General features: G+C 51.8%; 2 protein-coding genes across 2 annotated transcripts in view; both read right to left on the reverse strand.

Moving 5' to 3' along the window:
• The window catches only part of LOC116891772 (ubiquitin-conjugating enzyme E2 R2), a 618,378-nt gene that overhangs the window by 341,934 nt on the left and 251,125 nt on the right, over window positions 1–25,319 (reverse strand). The gene's annotated exons all lie outside the window — the stretch shown is intronic.
• Window positions 10,736–25,048, reverse strand: Acap3 (ArfGAP with coiled-coil, ankyrin repeat and PH domains 3). Its single transcript, XM_032892502.1, has 24 exons — window positions 24,870–25,048; window positions 21,120–21,177; window positions 20,594–20,713; window positions 20,322–20,375; window positions 19,131–19,189; window positions 18,469–18,652; window positions 18,065–18,109; window positions 17,884–17,979; window positions 17,707–17,781; window positions 17,035–17,046; window positions 16,282–16,394; window positions 16,137–16,188; window positions 15,832–15,932; window positions 15,648–15,759; window positions 15,200–15,408; window positions 15,040–15,109; window positions 14,845–14,939; window positions 14,566–14,768; window positions 14,223–14,330; window positions 13,102–13,200; window positions 12,795–13,015; window positions 12,510–12,619; window positions 12,315–12,425; window positions 10,736–12,215 (listed from the first exon to the last, which is right to left on the reverse strand). The coding sequence occupies exons 1-24, from the start codon at window positions 24,914–24,916 to the stop codon at window positions 12,068–12,070; spliced, it is 2,502 nt and encodes an 833-aa protein (XP_032748393.1). The 5' UTR covers window positions 24,917–25,048; the 3' UTR covers window positions 10,736–12,067.

Here is a 25,319-nt window from a genome sequence, read left to right on the forward strand (position 1 = left end):
TGACCACAGGGGACTCTCATGGATCGACAACTGGGGACAGCCTTACGCTACTACAGCCTGCCTCCTCTTCACAACAGAACCAAAGTGCCTGGGGAAGCAGGTGAGACAGGCCAGGACGGAGGAGACACTTACCCCGGGGCCCAGATCAAGTGTAAGACATGAAGCAGACCCTCCTCGTGCCTTCCCTAAACCTTAGTTGTTCTGTCTGGGTTTCCCAGGAAGAAGTGAGGAGGCGTGAGTTAGAGGCCAGTGTTCCTTCATATTCTCTCTCTCTCTCCTCTCTCCTCTCTCTCCTCTCTTCTCTCCCTCCCTCCCTTCCTTTTTCCCTTCTTTACTTCTTTCCTTCCTTCCTTCTTTCCTTCCTTCCTTCCTTCCTTCCTTCCTTCCTTCCTTCCTTCCTTCCTTTTTCCAGCCGCAGCAGTACTGGGAGTTTTTGAGTTGCTCTAATGCATACAGCTTGGTCCAGGCTCTTCCTCTTCTGCCGCTGAATGCCAACAAACCCATTCCCACCCTCCAAAGGAGTGGCACTTAGATGTGGAAGACACCGCACAGCCTATGCACAGTCTGGGAGTCCCTCGCCAGCCATATTAACTAGTACCACTTCTGAACCTCAGGCTTCAAGAGTGACTTAGTCACATTTACACTTAAGGAAATGGGCTCAGAAAGGTTGAATAACCTGGACAAATCCACAAAGCTGGCCAGTGACAAGTTGTGATTCCCAACTGACCAGCTAAGTCCTGAGCCACTCTTTCCCAGCACAACTTCCTTCTCCTCAGAGGTCATCATGGCTGCTGCCTGCTTCCAGAACCAAGAGGCTAATCATCTCATCCCTTTTGGCATTCAAATTTAAGCTGGATGCATTGGGAGTGGGCACTCGCTCCTTCAGTCTAACACAGGTCCTTAAAATTGATTAGTCAGGAAGGCAGAATCTGTCCTAGGTGAGGGATGGTAAGGGTTGTGCTTGTAGCTGGACTTTTGGCTACTTTATGGGTTCCCTTTCCTACAACCCTTCTCCACCCCAACTCTACCCCTTCCAACCTCCCCCCCAACCCCCAGCACAAGGTAGGAGAGGAACAAGGCTAGAGAGGAAAGAGGATGTTGATATCACTGGACTACTTCCTACTGACTATCGGTGTCCAGTTCCTTGGGGGCAAGTTTGATCTTCACCATTAGGAAATCTAATTTCTACTTCTCATCTCTTTACAAATGACCATTTGGCAAACCAAACGACAACAGCCAGCAGCAGCAGCAGCAACAGTAGCAGCAGCAAAAGCCACTCTTGGGGTCCTAGCATTTAAATACCCTTTCAAGAGTCCCCAGAATTCCAAATATCAAACACTAGCAGAAACTATCTGCAGCTTCCGTGGACAATCTAAAGCATCTGAGATTAAAACAAAAGGAACATCTTGTGGTTTTAAGGAAACCAGAATTCTCTGTACATGTGCTCAACCCGCAAACCAGTGGGTCATTCCGAGACACGTAAGGTTCCTCAGAAGAGACAAGAGTAGTTAAAGCTCCTGGGGTTGTGGCGTCTGGCTAGCCTGTCTCTAGTTTCCCACACCTACTATCTGATTTGTCTCTGAGTGTGAAGCGGGGTCTTAGTGTATGTGTGGCTTTCATGTGTGTTTTAGCATGTCCCACTAAATAATATGGCTGAGGCACTGGAGAAGGTGAATCTCCATCCATTCAGGACACCTGATACCATCTACACACCCAGGTCCAAAGTTGTTCCTACAAATCATTCCCATCCCAGTAACTGGTCAAGGAACACCTGTGTTCTGGGAGTGACGGGCTCCAGTCAGTGCCACTCAATCACAAACGCCTGTGGTCAGTGCTGGAGACTTAGAGCCAAGCAGATGGTGGCAGGCAGAAGTCCCAACTCTGAGTTTCAGGAGCTCTCAGGTCCTGGCCCCAAACAGATCTCTTTCCTATAGCCACAGGTTTTTCTACCCAGCCCTTTTGTTCCCAGAATAACGACTCTGACAATTATTTATGAATAAATGCCCAGGCCTTACTTAAGCTTTGGCTCATTCTCTCGAACAGCTCATAATTTATATAACCCATTTATTTTAGTCTATGTCTGCAACATGGCTGGGTACCTCTCTTCAGTTTCATAAGTCCATCTCTTCTTGCCTCTCACTAACTCCCAGGGTTCCTATCTCTCTTCCAGAACTCTGCCTTTTGCTAGAAGGCCATCAGCTTTTTATGAACAGGTGATGCTTCCATACAGTATACAAGAGATTCTCTCTGTACTTTCCCATCCCAAATCTGCAACCCGATCACTAAAACTAGGGGAAGGAGCCTAAGCCTCTTCCGCCAGGCTCAGGGTGAAAAAGATTCTGGCAGAGAACCCTACATCTCTGCCTCCCCAAGAGCTCCCCTTCTATGCCCAGAGCAGGCTATAAAGAGAAGACTTTCCCACCAGCCTCAAGCCACCTCTTCCTTTATGACCTGCTGGAGCTGTCACCATCTCAGCTTGTGTACCACACTCTTAGGGGAAGAATCAAGGCACCTGAACAAGAGCCCATCTTCAAAGTACTAAGGAGTGCATGATCTCTGCTCTCTGTGCTGGCTCCTGGGGTTGAATGGGGATCCCTTCTTGATATTCAGGGCAGGCCACTTTTTAGATCTGCTGTACTGAGGTGGTAACTAGCCTGTCTCCCCTTGTGGCGGTTTAAATATGCTTGGCCAAGGGAGTGGCACTGTTAGGAGGTGTGCCCTTGGAGTGGGTGTGGCCTTGTTGGCAAGAGTGTGGTCTTGTTGGAATGGGTGCAGCCTTGTTGGAGTGGGTGTGGCCCTGCAGTGGGTGTGGCCTTGTTGGAGTGGGTGTGGTCTTCTTGGAATGGATGTGAGCTTTAAGACCCTCCTAAGCTGCCTAGAAGCCAGTCTTCTGCTAGCTGCCTTAGGAACAAGAGGTGGAACTCTCAGCTCCTCCAGCCCCACCTCTGACTGACCTTGAACTCAGAGATCTGCATGACTGTCTCCTTAATGCTGGGATTAAAAGTGTGTACTACCATGCCTGGACTTAAAGCTTTTCTTCACCTAGAACTTGCTTTATCCCAAGCTGACCTTGAACTCAGAGATCTATTTGTCCCCTCAGATTAAAGGTGTGTACCATCAGGCTTGGGCCTAAGCTTTTCATGACCACTGTTCCTCAAGATTGGAATCAAAAGCCCATGTCTCCCAGCCTCGAGGTCTGGATCTCAAGAATGCCCTCCGTTTCTTCACGTGATCTTAACCAAAAGGCCGAGAAGCAATATGCCCTCCATTTCTGGACTGTAGTCATTCCAGATTAAAAGTCCAAACCATTCCTTGTTCAACTGCAAATACAAAAAGTAAGCTTAGGACTCAGCTCCATTCATTTTCTGGTGCCCCTTTATTACTTGAACCATACATTTTATATTTTTCCTTTCTGAGTTTGGCACACTCTTCATGAGACCTTAACCAGAGAACAGAGTCTCTGTTGGGCTTTGTTGAGACTTCCTTTGTCAATGCAAATGTAAGTCTCTTTAGTTTAGCTTCAGATAGACTGTTCTTTGGAACAAAAGCAACCATGCTCTTCACCAAAATACCGCAAGAACAGTCTCTCAGCCACATATTAAAATTCTTCTCCAAAACCTCTAGAACCAGGCTTCCACAGTTCAAATCACCCTCCGCAACACAGTCTTTCATATTTCTATTCGGATGACCCATTAAGCCCCACTTAAATAAAGCATTCCACTGCTTTCTAAATCCAAAGTCCCAAAATCTACGTTCTTCCAAACAAAGGCATGGTCAGGCCTATCACAGCAATACCCCAGTCCCTAGTACCAACTTCTGTCTCAATTAGGGATTTATTGCTGTGAACAAAAACCATGAACAAGGCAACTCCTATAAGGATGACATTTAATTGAGGCTGGCTTATAGGTTCAGAGGTTCAGACGTTCAGAGGTTCAGTTCATTATCATCAAGGCAGGAACATGGCAGCATCCAGGCAGAGGTGGGGCTGGAAGAGCTGAGAGCTCAACTCGTGTTCCTAAGGCAGCTAGCAGAAGACTGGCTTCTAGGCAGCTAGGAGGAGGGTCTTAAAGCTCATACCCAAAGTGACACACCTATTCCAACAAGACCACACCCACCCCAACAAGGCCACACTTTCAAATAGTGCCACTACCTTGGCCAAGCATATTTAAACCACTACGCCCCCTACTGGGGTATAGTCTACGTTGGGTTAGACCTCAAAAACTATTCCAAATGAGCTACAGATATGTCTCAATGGTTAAGAACATGTATTATTCTTGCAGAAGACTCATGTTCAACATCAGGCAGCTTATAACTGCTTGTATAGTCCAGCTCCGAGGGGTGCCCCTAATCTCAGGCACATGCACATATACAGACATACACACCCGTTAGCATTCTGTCTAAGCTCTGCCCCACAGTTGCCTGGCAACAGCCAGGTGTGCCTGACATTGTAAAAGGGGCTGCTTGCCCCCTCCTCGCTCTCTTGCTCTTGTTCTCCCCCTCTTCCCCTTTGTCCCTTCTCTCCCCATTCCCCTACCCCCTTCCCTCCACGCGCTCATGGCCAGCATTTACTCCTCTCCTCTTCTACTCTTCTTCTTTCTCTCATCCCTCTCCCTTGTCTCATCCTTACATTAAACCTCTCCACATGGAACCATGTTGGCCTGGTGTGGTTTGTCCAGATGCAAGCCGAGATTTCTACCCCAACAATGTACATGAAAATAAATAATAATAAAATACTAAAAAAAAAAAAAATTCCAGGCCATCTCAAGGGGATCTGCATTCTCCTATTGCCTCTCCTCCACCTCCATCAGACTTCTTAACTGAATAGACAGGACCATGTTGTCCTCTGAGAGGCTCTACCCAGCAGCTGACTCAGACAGATAAAGACACCCACAGCCAATGGATGGAGCTTGGGGACTCTTATGGAAAAACAGGAGGAAGGATTACAGGCCCTGAAGGGGATAGGGACTCCACAGGAAGACATCTGTGTTAACTAACCTGGACCCTTGGGGATGTCAGAGTCTGAACCACCAACCAAAGAACACACACGGGCTGGACCTAGGCCTCTCCGCTCATATGTGGCAGATGTGCAGCTCGACCTTCATGTGTGTCCTGAACAACTGGAATGGGGGGCTATCCCAAAAGCTGTTGCCTGTCTGTGGCTTATGTTCTACTAACTGGGTTGCCTTGTCCAGCCTCAGTGGGAGAGCAAGTGCCTAAGTCTCACCAAGACTTGAAGTGCCAGGGGGCCCACACCCATTCAGAGGAGAAGGGGCGGGAGGATGGGAGAAGGATTTTGGGAGGGAATGACCCCAAAGACCAAGGTGTAAAATGAATAAGTAAAAAGATAATAAAGTTAAATAATATAAAAAATGAGATAAGAATCTATTTCTAATGAATGATGTGGGTTTTATGTTCTTCATTGTTATTTAGATTGTTAAGTTATTAAGGGATAAATGCTTATTTCTTCTACAATAAAAATGTTTTTATTTTCATGATAAAAATCCAAACAATGTGTGGAGTGCCCCCCAGGGTGGGTTGGAACCACTGTGTGCCCAGGTGTCACAACTATATGTGAACTATGCATATTGATCACACCATAAAGACATGGAAGTAGGCAAGAAAGAGGCTGGAATAAACATGTAGCTCACGTGGAACAGGATTCTGCAGAGAGAACGATTCTCTTATTCACCGTGCAGAAGCATCACCTATCAACCAAAATCTGACGGCCAATGAGCTGAGGCAGGATTGGAAGGTGGGACAACTGGCAGAGAGATAGGAATTCTGGGAAAGAGTCCAAAGTGGGAGATTCACCCCAAATTCTGAAGACATCGGATGCATGAAACTGAGGAGAGGTAACCAGCCATGTGGCAAACACAGACTAGAATAGGTTATGTAAGTTACGAGCTAGTCGGGAAAGGAGCCAAAGCTTACAGCCTAGTCATTTATTCTTAAATAAGAAAGTCTCGGGGTTGGGGATTTAGCTCAGTGGTAGAGCGCTTGCCTAGGAAGTGCAAGGCCCTGGGTTCGGTCCCCAGCTCGAAAAAAGAACCAAAAAAAAAAAAAAAAAAAAGTCTCAGAATCATCGCTCTGGGAACAAAGAGACTGGGTAGAAAAGCTCTCAGCTACAGTTGACTGGGAGATTAGTATACACTGGACATGCTGCTCGGTGTGTATGAGCATACACATGTATATGCATAGGTGTGTATAACTTCGTACGCAAGCCAGGGGCTGGCATTTCAGCTCCTGCCATGTCTAGAGACTCTGAAATCTATACTCAGGTCTGCCCCATGGCTCTCAAGGTCTGTACTTCTTCATTTTCTTCTGTGCAAATGCCACCATCCACAGCGCCATCTGCCTTGTCTGCTCCCATCAGAACCAGTTTCAGTCAGAGTCCCCGGGTGAATGCTGCTCCTGGGTGCCTCTGGATGCTCTACTGGGAGCTTGTGCTTCTATTAGAGCAGTGTTGAAGCTACCCAGTCATCATGGCCATGTCCCCACTCTCTGAGTGCAAATTCTTCCCGTCTGTTATTCTATGTGATGTAAACCCACATCAGTGGAGGGTCTGAGAGTTGTCAGCCTTGGGTATGGGCTCCCCAACACGTAGATCAGCCTGGAATATATCCCTGGGTGTGGTCTCAGATGATACCTCGTGGTCCTATTTCTCAGATTTCTGTGTCACTCCTAAAGGAACTCCTAGACCCTACTAGGATCCCAGGGTTATTGGGTGAAGGGGAACTTTATAGGTCAGTCTGAGCGTGCAATTGTAGGGCACCTCAGGAGGAAGGACCAAGTAGAATTCCAGGTAAGGAGTGGATATTAGCCTGCCAGGAGGGCATGTGGCCCTGGAAATGGCCAGGCTGGAGACTTGATCTCAAGTCAGAAGTCACGAGAGTGTATAGGCCCAGCTACTAATTCAAAGCTTCTCTCTTGGCTTGAGAGGAGGGATGGACTGCTTGTTTTCATTGGACACACAGAGACACTGAAGCCACACAGTGCTGGGACACCCTGCTCTGTGCCATAGGGAAACCCACAAGGCTCTCCACAGAAACACTGGCCATGCCTACAGGCCAGACCTCATTTGCCAACATCTGGAAGTACTTGACGCTTTTGCCTGGGAAAACATCATTGCCCACTACAAGTTTAACTTTAGTGAAAGATGGGAACCCCCTTTGCTGAAGTCCCCAGCCATAAACTCCACTTTCAGCTGGACCACGGGATTCATCTGCACCATCTGAGTCATCTGGACGGCCAGTACAAATTTGGCTTCAGACTGATGAGTTCTGGGACTGAAGGAGGTAACAGTGCTGGTATGCTGCTGTCCCTAAGAAGACTTTTCTGGGGCTGGAGAGATGGCTCAGCGGTTAAGGGCACCCGACTGCTCTTCCAGAGGTCCTGAGTTCAAATCCCAGCAACCACATGGTGGCTCACAACTATCTGTAAGGAGATCTGGTGTCCTCTTCTGGTGTATCTGAAGACAGCTACAGTGTACAGCTACAGTGTATTATATATAATAAATAATCTTAAAAAAAAAAAAAAAGAAAGAAAAGAAGACTTTTCTGGCAGGGACAGACAATGGTCTGTGGCAGACCTAACCCTGTGTCCTCTCTGTGTAATAGCACTGGTGGCCACTGTTTCTATTGTGCCTACTCCTCAGGTATGTCAACTGCTCAGGGATGATATTGCTTCTGTTACACGGACATTTTGGCCCTATTCCCCAATTCCTGGGAAGACAGTCACCAAAATCATGGTGATCTTGTCTCATCGCTATGACAGGATCGTATAATCCTGTAATTATTATTGGGATGGGTAGTAAACATGGCAATGTTGTTGGGCTGTTCCCCTCTATTTCACCAGCAGAGTTGTTTTACCCTGGGGTCCTGCTGGTAAAAGCTAGGAGTTAGCTTCCCAATAACTCCCTGCACAATAGATAGGCCATGACCCCTCAGAGCGTCCATGATGGGGTGGAAGGTGACAAGTACCTAAGCATTTCAGGCACTTCCAGACATTCCATCACAAGATCTATGTCTGAGCTGCACAATGCCCTGGCATCACAGATGAGTGCTAATCCCTGGCAGGCACCTGGACATGACTGTTAAGTTATGTTTGGCCAGGTGTTTTCATATCTCTTCCTTGGTTTCCCCAGAGATCAACTTGATCCTCCAGGCTAAAATGCAAGGACACCTCTCTCTTCTGTGGTTGGAGGCTGGAATCGAGGTCATGGTTCACAGCTACAACACACTCTTCTGGAGCACAGTGACTTCATATTACCGTTGGACTCATGCTACCGTTGGAATTCGAGAGGTAAGCAGGGTTATCGGACTTCCTGTCAAAGCCAGGCACTGCGGTGGGGGAGGGCCTCAGGCTGGAGTGAACAAAGCTGAAGCACCTTTCCCCCAAGACAAGGTGCATTGGCTTAGAAGTCCCTGTTGCTTCTGCACCGGCGGTGCCAAGAGCGTGGATTTGGGACTGCTGTATAACACCTTAAACACTACGAGGGTGAGTGGGTGACAAGGAGGGTCCCTGAATCATGTGTAGGCAGGACCCTCAGCTTAAGTCCTTACTGTCTTCTCAGTGTCCTGCTTCCAGCAGCAGATGGTGGAGATCTGCTCCAGCCAGACTCTAGTTCTGCAGCCACAAACAACACCCAGCCTGTCATCTCCTTTGAGGTTGCTGGGGGTCAGTCACTCCTAATGGGCTGTCTCAACAATTCCTCAGGTCATTGCTTCTACCGACTCTACCAGAACCTGGAACCCCACCAGCTTCCTTGAATTTCCCACTGCCCCAGGCCTTGCAGGCAAGAGGGGACAATGATGTTGGGAATTGGGCATCAGTTCCCTGGAAGGCACCACAGGATGACTGGTGGTGCTGTCTCTCCCAAAATGTCTTTGTATAGAATCTTTGCAGGGACTTCCAGGTGGCCTTCAGCCAAATCAAATGTGAGTCTGACAGGGAATGGTGGGAGAGGACTAGCCAATGTCCCTTGTGCTCCTCACAGACCATTGAGGTATTGGAGTGGGGAAGAATGTGGCCTTACAAGCCTTCTCTATGCAGGACTGGATCCCAACTGGCTTAGAGCACCTGTGGTGCTCAAGCTGGAGCAAGAACCAGAGGTGGGTATATATATCTCTGTCCCCCCATCCAAGAGGCAATGTGACCAAGGTGAACATTCTCTATCAGGGGCTTAACTACCATGTTGTGGATGAGGCGACAATATACTCTGTGAGTGGCTGGAGAGATCCAGGGCTAGGGTTGGGAATACGGCCTATGGTTGACCACCTTTTCTGAGGTGATTTGAGTAGAGGCAGGCTCTACACAGTCTTGCTCATAGGTGGGGTCTGGGAGGCCCTGATGGATTTACCCGCAGGTTCCACAGGGGCACCGTGCCATGGGAAGCCTCTGGAAACTGGTTCCGCTTATCTGTCCTCTGTGCTGGAGCTGGTTGTTACCGTCCTTGCTCTTTATTTCCACTGGTTCTGCTGTGAGGAAGGTGTCCTGGCTTGGGGTCGGTACTGCTTCAGGGAAGCCCACACCTCCACCCAGGCCAGCCTGAGACCTCTACCCCAAGCTTTAGTGAGTGATGCTGAAGGCCCATCAAAAGCTCACACGGGTGCCCCCAGGATCTTTGGAAGATCTGCTTCAATGTAAGAATTGAACTAAACTCCAGGCCCTTGAGATTCTTTTGAGATGGTTTCTCTGGGCAGTCCTGACTCAGATATTCTCCTGCCTCTGCCTCCCAAGTACTGGGATTAAAGGCGTGTACCACCACCCCCAGAACTCCCTTAAGATATTGACAACTGAACTAACCCCAGTAGTGCCATCCAATCCCTCAGCATAATTTTGGGAGCTGTAGCAGCGGTGGGCTCCCTAGTTGCCCAGAGTGAGCCGGACTAGCAATTTGAGGGCCCAGAAAGCAGTAACATCTGACCTATGCAGAAACTAAATATATCCAACATGCCAGGGACTCTGTTTACCCACCTACCCTGCTCGGTGATGGTCCCGTGGGTTGAGGGGGGGGGGTCCCAAAACCCAAGGGCTGTGAAGTTTCTCCTCGCTATACTTCTAAACTCTTGATATGAGCATGTATCCGTTCATGTTCATGTGTGTGAAGAGGTACTTCTACATAGTGGAACCTGTTATCACATTTGCCTATTCATGTTACACACACATTCTCGAACACACATGCATGCATGCACACGTGCACACACGCACATATCAGACAGGGCCTGAATTGGTTTTGCAGCAGAAATAAAAAAGTAAATCCAAGCCAAGCCCATCTGCTGACCTCGGGCTGCTCTGCCGTACAACCAGTCATTCTGACTGTTGTCAGACACATACATGTGTCTCCCCAACCACCTACATCAGGGTAAGCTACAAACCTCAGAATGTACCTCAAAGGCCCCTTGCAACAGAGCACAGCAGACGCACTGCTGGTAAGGGACACTGGGTGCAGATCAGGGACAAGAGCCCCAGCTACCCTCATTGATTGTGTTCCTCCTTCTCCCTATCAAGGGATACAGTCTAATTCAGAGAAAGGCAGAGAGGAGAGGCCAGAGAACAGGGGCTGAAGGTGTCAGGTGTCAGTTTCTCTCGAAGTATCAGGCCAGCATTGGCTTGTCTGGGTTATATCCTTTTGGGAAGGGACAGTGTTGGGACTCTGCTTCCGGCTGTTCCCAGGCAAACATTCAGCTGAGACAGAGCCAAGCAAGGTTTGATACGGCAATGAGCAGGCAGTGGGTGCGAGCGGCAGAGATTTATTAAGTGAGTGTGATCATAGCAGGAAGGAGTGGGGTCCTGTCACCCCAAAAAGTGGCAGGGTAGGTGGTGGGCAGAGCTCAAGCAGGAGGAAAAAGCTGATTCTGCTCTTTAGGGCCACAGCCATCAAGCAAGGGAGTCAGAGGCCCTGATCCAGTGCCTACGTCACTGTCCATGGATGCTTCCAGGGCAGTGTTTGCATAGTGACCAGCTGAGTGCCCTTGACCAAACCAAGGACCCCATAGTATGCAGAGGGGCCCAGCCTCTATCCTGGGACTCCTCCAGAAAAAGGGAAATTGAAGGCATTGGTGGGCCCCCCACATACGGGACCACTGGACCTATCAGAGGCCCAGCCCAAGGAGTGAAGCTTGGGGGCAGGGCAGGGAGGAAATCTACGTGGGCCTCCGCAGCAGCAGGCAGAGCTGGGATCAGGATGGTCCTTGAGCGTCCACAGAAAAAAGACGCACACAAAGTCAGAATGAGGTTGTTGTAGAAAATCCTCTCAGTAACAAAGAACATTGGGCACAGGGTGGAAAGTACCAGTTGCTTTAGGTACGGGCTCTGGCCCAGGTAAACCCGACAGTGCCCCGGAGGAGGCAGGGATGGATTTGAGCCCTCAGGCACAAGGTCCCAAGTGGCCAGCCACAAGGCTTTGGGACGCCAGCGTCCAGGCTGGGTGGAAGACCTGGGTCAAAGCTCCACCTCCCAGCACCATCAAAGCCCAACCCAGATGCTGGGGTCACTGAGCAAGGTACTCAGGGTGATCCCCTGGGTGGGCTGCCACTCCTGCCAGGGAAGGTGCTGGTGGCCAGCCACCAGCCCTCGGCTGGAGGAAGGGCTCTGGGAGTATGTAGGAAGGACCTAGCTAGCAGGCCAGTGTTTGGGGCAGTAAACATAGGGGCACAAGTTGAAATAGGCCCTGAGGGCAGCGGGGCACAGGGTGACATGGACCTCAAGAGTGGTTTGTGCCATGTACAGCCCAGGCCCCTGAAGGAAGGACCACCTGAAGACAGGTTTCCCCCAGGTAAAGTGAGGGGCACCAGACGAGGCAGCACCCACAAATGTGGGCCTTAAAGATGTAGTGCTTGGGTTCCTGTCCTCTGGCTGAGCATCCGAGCAGCCAGAAGGAGGGAAAAGCAAGAGAGTGAGGACTCCAGGAACACCAGGGTACTGGGCTGCTGGGATGGGCCCACAGTTGTCACAGGCAGGGCTGTGGCTAGAGAAGGGGCTGGGGTCTTCAGGGACATGCAAGATTTCTGGGCCGGGTAGGCTGGGGTCGGGAAAGGGATCCCTCAGCTGCCCGGCCTGTCAGGTCCTAGCTTTCCTCCAGGTGGAGGCCAATGAACTCCTGGATGCACCTGCGGTACTGCAGCTCGGTAGGACTGCTGCCTGGCAGGGGGCCCGGCTGACCAGGGGGTGCCTCAGCTTCTCGCATCTCCTCAGCCATGCGGGCCAGGCGAAGCCTGGGGGTGGGAACAGTGTAAGTAAGGTGATTCTGCCCCCACACAGTCTCTGTCTCTTTTCAAGTGACTGTGCCCCCCCCAGGACCCTGCCCGACTCACAGTGTGACAATGTCAGCATTCGCTGCTTGAACTGCGATGGTCAGTGGGTCCTGCTGCTCCTGGTCCAGGGCATGCTGGTCAGCCCCCCGCTTCAGGAATAGACAGACCTGGCTGGGGTGGGGTAGGGTGGAAGAGCTTATTGAAATGGGTTGAAGGTGAGGGGGCAGTAGCACAAGAGAGACCCAAAGAACTCACCCAGTTCGGCCCAAGAGTGTAGCATGGTGCAATGGTGCCCGGCCAAGGCTGTCTCTTTGGTTCACATCAGCTCCGTTTTGCAGGAGGAACTCACAGACAATCAAGGAACCCTGGAGATTCAGGGAAATCAGACTGAACCAGGAAAGGACTCTGTGGTAGGTAGGGCCTATGCACCCTGACCTCCTGCCATGAGCACCCCCAAACAGGATCAACCTTGATGTCTATCTAGAACAATAAAAAAAAAAATGCAGTCTTGTTCTTCACACAAGTCCTGCCCGTGCTCACCCCTAGCACAGCCTGCACCAGTGGAGTCTTGCCCTCATCTGCCGTGTCAGCCCAGTTGACTTCAGCTCCATGGGCCAGTGCTGCAGCCAGTGCCGGCAGATCACGGGTACGTGCTGCTTGATGTGCCAGTAGCCCGGGATGCAGCTCACGTACGTCTGCCAAGCTCCAGGCCTCCGCTTCTCCATCTACCTCACTGCTGGACTCCTCGGACTCAGCACCCTCTGTGGGAGGGTGAAGGATAGGGAGCTGAAACCCTCAGGGGTGCTGGGGTGGTGTATTACATGGAGGCAGAGAGGCACACACCCACCTTCCTCGGTGACACTGTCCACCACAGAGCCTGTCCCGAAGGCAAGAACATCCGAACTGCCATCAGAGCTACCTCCTAGACCACTGTCACTGCTTAGACCTGGAGGACCACAGGAAAGGGAATCCTTAGCGTTGGAGGGTCCCAGCACACTGGAGGAAAAGCTGAAGCCCCAACCACCCTTTATCAGATTCTCCCCTTCAGGGGCGGGACTAGCCCTTACTAGGAAACACCTGCCTAGGCTGAAAGGAAAGTAGAGAAAACCAAGCAATAACTCAGAGGGGCAGAGGAAGCCCGCCCTGCCCAGTGTAACCCAGAGTGCTCCTTCCCCTCCCTTTGGATTTTAAAGCCAGGTCTTTACCCAGGCAGCAGGAGACGCTGTAGGGCCTGACTTAGGGTTGGCAGTACAGCGCCCTCTGCTGTCAACCCCATTATCGAAGGCACATGTGATTGCTATACACATACACACACACCTGTGTGCACATAAACCACACTTCACACATCAAATTTCCTTTTCCTGAGAAAGGGTCTTACAAATGTACCCAGGATGGCCTCAGATTCATGTGGCACAGGACAGCCTTGAATCCATTACAGTCCTCCTGTCTCAACCTCTGAGTGTTGAGGTTTTAGGTGTAACCCTTCATGCCTGGCTTCCACACATTATTGACAGCTGTGTGCTAACCCCAAATTAGTGATCAAGATAACTCTAGCCTGGTGATTCTCGACATTCCTAATGCTGAGGCCCTTTAATACAGTCCTTCATGTTGTGGTGACTGACCCCTCCCACCTATAAGATCATTTCATTGCTACTTCATAACTGTAATTTTGCTACTGTTATGGATCATAAAATGCAAATATCTGATATGCAGGATATCTGATGTGGGACCTCAAAGGAGTCGAGAACCACAAGGTGAGAACTTCTGCTTTTGCCCTTTGGATGTTTTCCCAGTCTTGACCCTCTGTGGCATCACCACCCTGTCCCCGTCTCTTCAAGTTCTTGAGGAAGTGTCATCCACATCTGTACAGGGGGGCGCAACTGTTCCTCTCATGTTACTTTGGCTGAGGGTGGGATAGGGCCTTTGGGGAACACAGAGCATGGGAAGGGAAGCTCTCCCAGCACTCACTGCGTGGACCAGCCCCAGCAGCCCCTGCATCAAAATAGGAGAAGAGGGAGTCCAGCTCATCAGGGCAGAAGAGGGAGTCTCGGCGGAACTTGCGCTCCATAGTGCCAGCTGCAAGGGACAGGGCATACGTTCAGATGGTGAAACGGAGTCTTGGCACTGGGGAATGCCTCATGTCATGCTGAGACGGACAGAGTCCAGGGCGCCCCTGTGAAGCCCTGCCTCCAGCCTACCCAACCCCACCATAACACTGAGTGTTGGTGGCTCTTTCCAGGGCTGCATTGAGCCTGTCCCCAAACCTGCCCAGGTACATGAGCTCAGATGCAGCTGCTGGCAGCCCTCCCACCTGAGGACAAAGCAGCGACGGAGGGCAAGACGGGCTCAAGCCGGACCTTGCGGCGGGTGGTGGGGGCGTGGGGGGAGCTGTGAGGGCGCTGGCACTTCTGTGCCCTCCAGCGTCTTGGGGGTTCCCGGGCTGGTGCAGAAGTCAACTTCCGGAGGAACTTCTTTTCAACGTATTTGTCCTTGATCCACGCCTCTTTGTCCTGCCTGGACCAGAGGTGAGCATGAGACTGCATCCACAGGCTGGGACTCCCATGGCCAAGCTGGCTGTCCTCAACCTCACCTGGAACTACTGGCTGTGGGTTTTCTAATGCCTGGGCCCTCACACTGGGCCTCATAGATCTGGTTCATGGTGTTATTTCCAAGCTCACACATCAGCTGTGGGGCATAGTGTACGTGAGTGTTAGTCCAAGTTCAAAGACCTAAATCCCACCCTTGGGGCTCCAGTGGGCTTCATCTTCAAGAGCCCTTCACACACCTTTAGCAGCTCTGGCTCCCAGGAATCCAGTGTAAGCGATCGTACCTTAGAGCAGTGGACGCCCAAGCTCCTAGACAGAAAGAGGAGAGAAATGGACCAAAGTGTGGCTCGACCCAGAGCCCTTGGCCAGCCCTGTCCAGCCAGAGTCAAGGAGGGCTACCTGTGGATGCCTGAGCACTCAATACAGAGCAGCACACCCAGGTTGATGCTGGCCCAGCGGGGATCTGGCTGGCCACAGTCGCCACACTGGCTGTTACCAGCCACACTCTGCACTCGCTGCAACACGCTCTCGCCCTTGACTCCACGCTCCCGAGAGTCCGTGGTGGAATCAATGCTGCTTGTTGATGGTGATGCTGTGCGGTCCAGCCTCTGGTGGATGGTGCGAAGAGCCACTCAGCCCTTCAGGAGCTTGTCTCAACTCCCCAGAAGATCCCCGGTTAGAAGGGTCAGCTCAGGCTAGGGCCCCTCAAACACAAATCTGCATGCATGTACACATGCAAACACTGCACATACACGCATGCACAAACCGCCTGCACAAGCATGAACGTGGCCTACGGGAGCTGTTTCTGAGGTACATATACACATGTGGAAGCAGAGAAGCAGTGCACCTCACTGTAGCAGCTATCTGGACTCTCCCGGTAGGCAGAGGCAATGCTAGCCTGCACAGCTTGAACCCAAGCCTGTCGCAGCTTCTCGGAGTCAGCCTGCAGCATACAGCTCCTGCAGGGAGGGGCTGGTCAGCTTGGGTAAGCAAGGATTTCCCCAACCCTTTCTGGGGCTGGGCCTCCTCACTTGGTAGGTGACACAACTTCAAAGCAGAACCTCCGTTCGATGTCCTCACATGGCTTCACAGAGCATAGGCGTAGGTCATCTACCACCACAGTCAGTGCATCCTGTGGGCAGTACAAGCTCACCACTCTCATACCCATTTTCCCCCTTATCTTAGTCTCGGGCAATGTGCCTCTAACTCGCTAACCCGCTGACCTTTTGGACTCGGTGCCTGTCTGTGTCCTCAGCCCTGTGCCAATATCCACTAAGCAGCCTGACCCACAGTCTGGGTGAGGTCTGCCAGAAAGTGATCCTGCCCCCTGTAATACCTTGAGTTTTTTCTGGTAGACCAGCTGGCTGTTCTGAATGGAGAACCATCGTCTGAGTAGGGAAAATGGGAGACGAGACAGGAGGTCAGGCAGAGCTGGCTCCACATCTACTCTGCCCTCTGCCCTGTCTGAGCTAAGCCCTTACCGGTTCCAGGTCTTGAAGGCATTGCTGGCTCTCTTAAAGAGATAGCCCTCCATTACCACGCCACTTGGTGCATCCACATCAAACTCCACTTTTGGTTCATCATAGGAAAAGTCCTAAGGAAGACAGAGCTGGCCCTTGGAGGACCTTGGAGGACCCCATCCCCTCCCAGGCTCAACCCAAACAAAAGCTAAGGTGAGGCACATGCTCAGGGAACCTCTGCCCACCACGACAATCTTCCTGACCAAGCAAGGCCCTTTGTCCAAAGACACTATGGGAAGATGCCTTGTGTTCACAGCTGGTCCCGGGTACCCCATCCCCCACTACTAAGCTTGTAGGAACAAGCAGGCTATGATCAGGAAGGAAGCTGCACTCCCTGCCCCCCGCCCGCCATTCTAAGTGTTTCATGCATTTTGCCAGCTGGACCTTCTCCAGCTGCCTGACAGAGCTCCATTCAGAAGCCAGAGAGCTTTGGGTGTCCTGTGTGTCCTGCTGTCTGACAGGCCAGGCCAGTAGAAGGAAGACCTTATCACCTGCTCTCAGCCTGAGCAGGGGAAAGACGGCACAGCTGCCACCATTCCTATAGGGGCCTGGCTAGATTCATCTTGCTGATGCCAACAAGGAGCTGGCCTACAGGTTCTTCCCAAAATGCATCAGGAGCGCTGGGGTAGGGAGGTGTCCTCGGTGCTGAAACACCCCAGAAAGAGGGGACCCTGAATAGCCCCATGTGTATAACCCAGAGTTCAGCTCTCTTACCTGCAGGAGTGTCTGAGACCCAAGCAAGCAGGAGGGAAAAAAGAAAGAGAGAACCAGTGAATAATGACCCTGCTCCCAAACACCGCAAGGTTCTTTTATCCCACTGCAGCTAATCTCTGCTCTGGGGGATGATAGTTAGGACCAATGTCCAGCAGTTGAGCAAAGGCCCCAGAAAAAGCCCGAAACTAGTCTCAACCTGTGGGTCGTGACCTCTTCGGGAGTTGCATATCAGATATCTTGCATATCAGATATCTATATTATAGCTCATATTATATTTAAATTACAATTCATAACAAAATTACAGTTGTGAAGTAGCAACGAAATAATTTCACCACAACATGAAGCACTGTATTAAAGGACTGCAGCATTGGGAAGGCTGAGAACCACTGCTCTAAGGAGTGAGGTTTCAGGTCCCAGCTCCAGCGCTTCCATTTTTCAAGCTCACTATCCTGATGCCCTTAAAGATGGGGCCCCTCCCTCTGCTGCGGTAGAGCAGATTCAGCTGGCAGTTGTCGCAAGGCCTAATAGGTAGTAAGTGGACAGTCTTGGGAATAAGGGCAGGGTTTGTGAACGTGTCTACTGGTGCCCCAGATCAGAGGTGTGGAGTGATGACGACGATGATGGAGTAATGGCCTTTAATGACATTCTCCCATTGCTCTCCCAGGGCCTCACCCGTTGCTGGATGGCAGCATGCTTGCGCTCCATCTCACGTTTTTCCACTGCAGAGTCAATCACAAGCTGGTCCAACTGTGGGGAGGGCATCACAGGGAGGCAGTAGACCCCTTCCCAAGACCTTAACCAGGAGCCCCCACTGAAGGCTCAGCCATTGAGCCACTCCTGTAGGCTCACCTCAGCTGCCAGCTTCTTCATGTAGGGGTCTAGCTGATGTAGAAGGCTGTATCCCTGCTGGAAGAAGCTGTACTGGGCATGCATGAAGGACAGCATCTGCAGGTGAGAGTAGAGCCCGAGTAAGGCCCAGATCCTATTGCTCGGACAATGCCCATGGGTATGTCTCCACACAAGCACTCACAGAATCTAGGATCTCAAACTTCTTCTTGGCCTGGAGGACATTGATCTGCCAGAAGAAGAGCAAAGGGGTCAGGTGTCAGGGCCCAGAAGCCCGTGCATCCCCCAAACTCACTTGGACCACTTGTAGTTCCCAAACCCCAGGTAGGTTTTAGCTCTCTGCGTGGTATCGTAGGAAAAGTCATAAGGAAGATGGAGCTGGGTGATTGATTCACAGCCTTTCCTCTTGTCCGAATATGAGGCCTCATCTGAATGAAACCAAGAACTCTTATCCTTGCCCCTATCCCTAGAGGCCTCCTGTATAAGATCGAAGCCTCCATCCTCCTACTGACTACCCTACCTCCAGGCTTTGCTGGATGTCATCCCTACTCACTGGAGAGGTCACATCTCTACTGCTCCACGGCTAACCTGCAGCACATAGTCCAGGGCCAAGTGGCGAAAGCACTTCCGGGTGAGAGTGAGGGCGCCTGTGGCCTCCTCTACTTCATGGGGCCGGTGCCTTGGGGCTTGGGCATTCCTCACCAAGGACAGCTCCATGTCCTCTCGCACTTTGTCAAACTGCTTCTTTGTCTCTTTGAACTTCCGCACATCCCTGTGTGTCAGCCAACGTAGATGCCAAGAATCAGAGGTCAGAAGAGGAGTGCATAGTATTGTTTTAGACATCCTAGGCTCTCTCACTTTCTCTCTTACCACATATCCCCCAATGGCTCCTGAGCAGGGGTCTTTTTCCTTATCTCCTCCTGGACTCTACCAAACATTTTCTTCCCTCTTCCCTGTTCTATGACTCACCAGCCTGTCTAGTGTAGACCCCGGCTCATATGCTCAAATGTCAGCCTGCATCTCCTCTAGGGTACGGGAATAAACTACAACTCCACCTTGGCCTGTCTCTTCCATCTCCCTGTCTTTGCCCATGTTGGCTGAACCTCCTGTCAGAGGGCAAAGGCCTCTCACAGCTTCAATCCTTGGCCAAGGACCTGCTACCCTTCTTGTCCAGAAGATGGGACGTGGAATTCAGCTTTCACCATGGCACTTGGCTATGGGGCTAGGGACTTCTGGTTCTGGTCACTTACTCTTTGACAAAGTTGTGGAGCTGCTGCCGCACCGATCTCTGGGCCTGGTCAAACAGGATCTGGGATAGAGGCAGGGTGGAGGTTATTGGGGTCACTACTAACAGGACTCCAAAGACAAAGTCCCATCACCTACCAGGTGAGAACTGGGATCCCTGCCCATCTCTTCCCAGGCCCCAGCTCTCTACAGAGAACACTAGGTGGAGCCTGCCATGTACCAGGGTGGCCTCTTGGGGACCAGAGGTAACAGCTGTAGCCCATCTTCACACCTGGTTCTCAGCCAGTCTGGAGATCAATGTGATGGCAGGCAGGCTTCTAAACTCCACCTTTGATATCTGCATGGGTGGCACATATGGGCTGCCTCAAGGCTGATTACCAGCAACAAGAACTCAGAGCAGAGAGTTCCCATAGGGCCTAACCTGGAGGAGGTGGTCGCTGATTGGAACCCCTGATGAACTAACATGGTTCCACATCACCCCCCACACACACACAGTGATGGAGGGGAGCTGTGCCAGGTCAGGGGTGGATAGACAGACGGGCAGCTGCCAGGATGAACCACCCCAAGCTGTTTCATTTCTGAGATTCCCCTGGTGTGGCCAAATGAAGGCTCCTTGTTCAGTCTGGGATGCTGGTTCCCAGGCCATGACCCTATCGCACTGAGACTTGGCATGCCCTACATGTCTGCTCACATCAACACTGGGGCCTTGCAAGGCAACCACACCCTGCCTGGATGGCAGTGAGTCTGTCATCCAGAAACAAGTTGGCCTGGGATGGAAAGTTCTGCCTGACTTGGGGTGAAGAAGACACTTCCAAGGTTTCCTCACCCCAAGGAATTGCTGCTTTCACGTAGGAGCTGTGTGCTTGCTGCCTTAGGATACAGTCTGGCCACCGCTGGGGACATGGCACCATCCCCCTCACCCTACCCCCTGCCCCGAAACATCCCTCACACTAACCCATAGACTTGAGGTTGTTACCATTTCTATATATTAAAGGAGCAGAACATGGCCTTTCTCACTCATGGCCACCATGAGTAACTGGGACCCAGGTCTAGCACTTTGGAGCTTCCCAGAGCCCATCAGGCAGGCTGAATCCTACCTAAGAGTCAACCAGCTCTGCTCTCATCTTTAGAGCCTTCAAGATACATGGCACATTCTCAAATGGAAGCAGAAACCCCGCATGCCCCATGGGGCTTACCGTGTGATAGTTGACCATCTCCTGTAGGCTGTCTCCAAACCTCTGCAGACATTCCTGAAGAAAAGCAAGGGGAGGTCACACGGGGGTGAGCAGTGGGGCTCAGGGCATACCAGCCATGTAGGTAGTGTCTCCTTCAAGTCCCTAAAAACTCCTCCCTGCCCCCAGGTTAGATGTACTGAGCAGCGTAGAGTGCAGGCCACCCAATGCTCATGATCTATACACCCTTTAGGGGGCTTTCTCCCTTCCCCCACCACACCATACTGGCGCCTCACCGAAATGACGGTGTCACCCTGGCACTGCTGAGACAGGTCTCGGACGCCACTCACAAAGAGCCTGTTGGTGGTAACGTAGGCTTTGCCAGCTTCGATCATGCCACTGCACAGTTTGACCAGCTACACGGGGGGATAGAGTGGACAAAATGAGGACCTGACAGTTTCTCCAAGCTGATAACTCAGATCTGCCACAAAGCCAGGTAGGTCAGAGAGGATACACTTTCAGCCAGGGGCAGCCAGAATTTAACTCAGGCCCATTAACATCCAGTCATAGTTGCCCCTCTTCAGTTCAGGGCTGGGGACAGACTATATAGCATCTACAAGGTCTTCAGAGGATCATCTAGGAGAGGTTGGCTATCCCTGTCACACTATGCATAGCAAGCACAGCAGCTGCTTCCCATTCAATAGGACACAGGCATCTCAGACATAGGCAGATATACCTGGAGTCATCCCATAGTTCCAGACTGGGCTCAGAGTGAACAGAGTAAAGTTGGGCCCTCTATGTACCACCATGTTTGTTTCTTACCTTGTCCAGTTTAGCCTCGATCTCAACCACATCTGTTTCTACCTCATCGATAGTTGCCCTGCAACAAGAATTGGGTGGTTAGATCAGCTGGAATTTCACGTCCTGTTGCATCTCCCAGGGCTTTTGTTGTCAGAAGGAGGCTCCAGGAAACTGAGGCTGAGAGCAGTAAACACCCTCCCTGCCTGACCGACATAACTGGAACCCAGGTCTAGCACTTTGGAGCTACCCAGAGCCCATCAGGCAGGCTGAAGCCACCTAGTCTTGCCACATAGGCTATCCAATGATATCACGCATGCGCGCGCGCACACACACACACACACACACACACACACACACACACACACACTACAGTGTAGCTAATGCCCCATGAAACAAGGTTAAACAAGTCCTTATTTCCTAACCATAATAATGCTGAAGTCTCATGATGTGGTGTTGGTGCCCGTGACAGTCCTCGCTGGGGCTCAAAGTTGAATTTCGACCCCATCTGGACAGCCCTTCCTTACTGGAAAAAGCCTGTCCCTTACTTCTTTGCTCCAAGCTAGGTAACCCTAAAGCAGTTGGTGATGAACCGTCAGCTAAGGGACAATGCCTCAAACCCCATCTCCCTCAACCTCAAGACTCCATATAGCTCAGTCCAGCCAGAAGAGATGGGTCAGGTCTCCTCAGAGCCCATTCCCAAAAATTCCAGACTGATAAAGAAGATGCCCTGGGGAGAGAGGAGTTAATGATGACATCACCAAGAGAAGCCTGGGAGAATCCCCGGAAGCCAAAGGCAGATGGATCAGGCACGTGACTGCACCCCCCAACTCCAACTTGGGAACAGGAAATAAGAAATAAGGGCAGGCTCCCAGCAGTCCCCCACCTCATAAAATCAGCTCAGCTGGTGAGCTAGGCCCATGTGGCCTACATGGGAAGAGGTACCTTGGGAACATAATAGGCCAAAGGTTTAGACAGACCTCTAGGAACGAGTTTTATGCTGGCTGGGGGTTGGGTATCAGAAGGGAAGCCAACTAGTTCTGGCAGTTCCTCACCCCTTTCTGCCCTACTCTTTAGAAAGGAAAGGAGAAAGACCTGTTCTAGAGTTTCTCCTGGGTAAAGGACTTGAGAAGCATAGGAGACACAGTTTCATTTAGGACCTGGGGCTGAAATGGCCAAGCTGCCCTAGTCACGAACCCTCAAAGGTCCTGTCCGTCAGCCTCATCCCTTCTTAAGGACTAAGGCACCATGAGTCCTAAAGCAGACAAGGATAGAGCTGCAGCCATTGGCAGCCATGCCTTTGAAGGATGCTGTACAGCCTGTCTGGCTTGGGGAAAAAAAATGCCCTTTATCTATGAGCCTAACACAGGCCACCACAGGAGGCTCTGTTCCAGGACTCTGGCCACTATGAGAGCCAAAAGTTCCAGAACACAGATGTAGCTATCTGACTAGGAGAGACCAATTCAGGGCTTCCCCAAGCAGGCCTGACAGCCCAGACAGCTGCATGGAGAGCTGCAGCTGGCCAGGGAGCCAGAAACTGGGAGGGGCTGCACCAGGAGCTGGCATTTGTATTCATAGGGACAGGGGAACATAGTGGGCACTTAGTAAAAGCTCAAAGGGGCCAGCGTTCTGTCCTAGGAGTCTCTCAGCATTCCCTTCCTCAGCCAAGGACCTGAGGCATCCCCTTCTGCCCTATGCCTATTTTTTTTTTTTTTTTTTTTTTGCCAGACAGGGACTTCCTCAGCAGCTTGGAGGTTGGGGAGGAGCCCCCTCACCAAAGCCATGACTCAGCGCTTGAAGCCCCACCCAGGGAAGGGCTTGCAGCCAAGGCTGGGCTGGCTTCTCTTCCGGGGCTCCCCTGCACCCCCACCCACAGCTTCAGGGACTATGAGACATTCCTAAGGCTGTCACAAGCCCTTATCCTAGGCCAAGAGTCCCAAAGCAAAACTACCAGGTTAGGGTCTAGGCTCCACCTCACTTCCACATCCTTCATACAGCCCCACCCTGCCCTACCTAAAGGTTCTTGGCCAGAAAGACCAAGTTATAACCTCAGTAACACCTTAAAGTAGACAAAGTACTCTTCGAACCCATCAAACCACAGCCCACCCAAAACCACGGAGCCAGGTTCCATAACCCCAAGTCCAATGTCCAGAGAGTCATCCTCAGCCCCTACCCCAGCACTCCACTCCCCCCCACCAAAAGAAACAACGTTAAGCCTAAGCAGCTGCCACACCTACTGCAGCCCCACAAGTCCAACTGGCTGGCTGTGGCAAAGAAGGCCCAGAGGTGAATGGATCCTTGCTTAGGCCCAAACCCCTATACAGGGCAGGGTGGAGCCAGGGCTTCGAAGAAAGTGGTCAGGGCAACGATGAGAGTGCTTTAACTGGGTCCCATTCCTTGGCCATGATTCCTACCAAGCTTGGATGAAGAACTGTGGGGTAACAGAGGCTCTCAGATCACTCCTCTCAAATAGAAAACAGAAGAGCAGAGCTGACTGCCTCAAGCCCCCTGCCTACAGTCAGTGGACACTCTTGGCAAACCACAACACTCCAAGGTATTTCTTGCTGACTGTCTTGCAAGGTGGTGTTGCCAAGAGCTGGACTGCTGAGGTAGGCCCTCAGAAACCCAGCATTCATGTACACATTGGTCAAGCACACATGTGCTTGATACATGCCTATATGATACATGCCTATACACAAACATGCATACATGTATTAGCACAGGGCGTACGGACATGTGTTCCAGGGACACAGTGCACACATGTGCATGCTAAAACACACACACCTGCATACATCAACATGTGTCTAGTAGCATGACAAACATGGCTCATGAATCCACACAGATGTAGCACATGTACACACGTGTCCATCCACACTAGGTTATGTGCATGCATCATGCACACCAACCCAGTGTTGCAGATCACCCACACATTCAAGTGCGCCGCCTGGCACCTACTCAAAGGAAGAGCAGAGTGGCAGAACATGTTCCCCTGTGTACAGGCATACACAGAGGTAGGGGGCCTCATGAAGGTACACAATTTCAAGTGACACACAGGAGGGACTCCATTACTGTCCGCCAAATGTCACCCAATGAAACAGATGTATATCTGTGTGGCCATGTGATTCACACAGATGTGCATGACTGTATTCCAGGAACAATAAAAGAAACAAACCCAGAGGTGAATAAGGCCCATAATACCCTGCCACCTAAACACGACTTCCTCATCCCCACAGCCTCTACACCTCCAGGTTCCTGGGTCACTCATACCTCCGTTAACTCTCACTAAGGTGTCCATCTCGGGCCTTAATGGCTCCAGCTGGTTGCACCCATACACTGCTCTGGACATACGGATCAAGATAGAGACCAAGCAGGGTGCCAGACAATCCTAGTCAGAATTGGACTACAGGGCCAAGGAGGAGCTCAGTACTTGTGGCACACTAAAGCATACACACAAAGAAGGGTGGACAGTTCTAGAGATGGCACCGAACGCAAATGCCCAGTGACACACAGCTGCCCAAGGCAATCTGAGCACTCACCCCCGCGCGCGAGGTGATCAGTACAGGGGCGTCTTTTGTTCCGGTCCCCCGAGGCCGGAGGCGGAGCTGCGCAGCTAGGGGACCGCGACTCCGGCTCCAGCCGGTTTGTTCGTGCCAGGTCTTCTGCTCCGTCCAGGTGGACTTGGAGCGGTCACCATGCTGGACACCCCTTGCCCGCCTCCGGCACAAAGGCGGCTCCCCATCCCCGCCCGCGCCCTAACCCAGGCCCGCAGCACACCTGAAGCGCGGCGAGTCCTTGATGCATTCCTCGAACTCTACCGTCATGGCTGCGGTGAGCAGTGCTCACTGTACCGAGGACCAAGGCGCGTCGAGCGGCATCCCCGGCCGGTAGACCGTCCGTCGCGCCCGCGCTGTGCTGCGCTCCGCGCCCGCCCGCCTGCCCGCCTCGGTATGAGGCCGGCGCGCCGCGGCCCCGCCCCGCCTGTCACCGCTGGGGAGCGTCGCCAAAGTCAGCCGACGCCAGCACCACCCGCTGTCACCTCCGGGGAGCGTCGCTAAAAGCGCCGCTGCATTCCCTAGCCTGTCACTGCCCTCTGTCCTCAGCCACCGGGGTTGGGAGCAGGGCCGGCAGCCGCAGTTGGGCTTCGGAGTGGTTTGGCTCGGCCGCGGGAAAGGGAAGGGCACGGCTCTCCTACTTCAGGCATCCCTGCCGCTGTTAAACTCAGGG

The sequence above is a fragment of the Rattus rattus genome, chromosome 1 (genome assembly GCF_011064425.1).
Source record: "Rattus rattus isolate New Zealand chromosome 1, Rrattus_CSIRO_v1, whole genome shotgun sequence".
Lineage (NCBI taxonomy): Eukaryota > Metazoa > Chordata > Mammalia > Rodentia > Muridae > Rattus > Rattus rattus.

Excerpts from the sequence above, each read along its gene's own strand:
- Acap3 (XM_032892502.1), bottom strand. The coding sequence starts at position 24,916 with ATGACGGTAGAGTTCGAGGAATGCATCAAGGACTCGCCGCGCTTCAG. Across the intron at positions 20,714-21,119 it reads TCGAGGCTAAACTGGACAAG|CTGGTCAAACTGTGCAGTGG; the intron begins GTAAGAAACAAA and ends CCCCCCGTGTAG. Across the intron at positions 13,016-13,101 it reads GGACAGTGTCACCGAGGAAG|AGGGTGCTGAGTCCGAGGAG; the intron begins GTGGGTGTGTGC and ends ACCCTCCCACAG.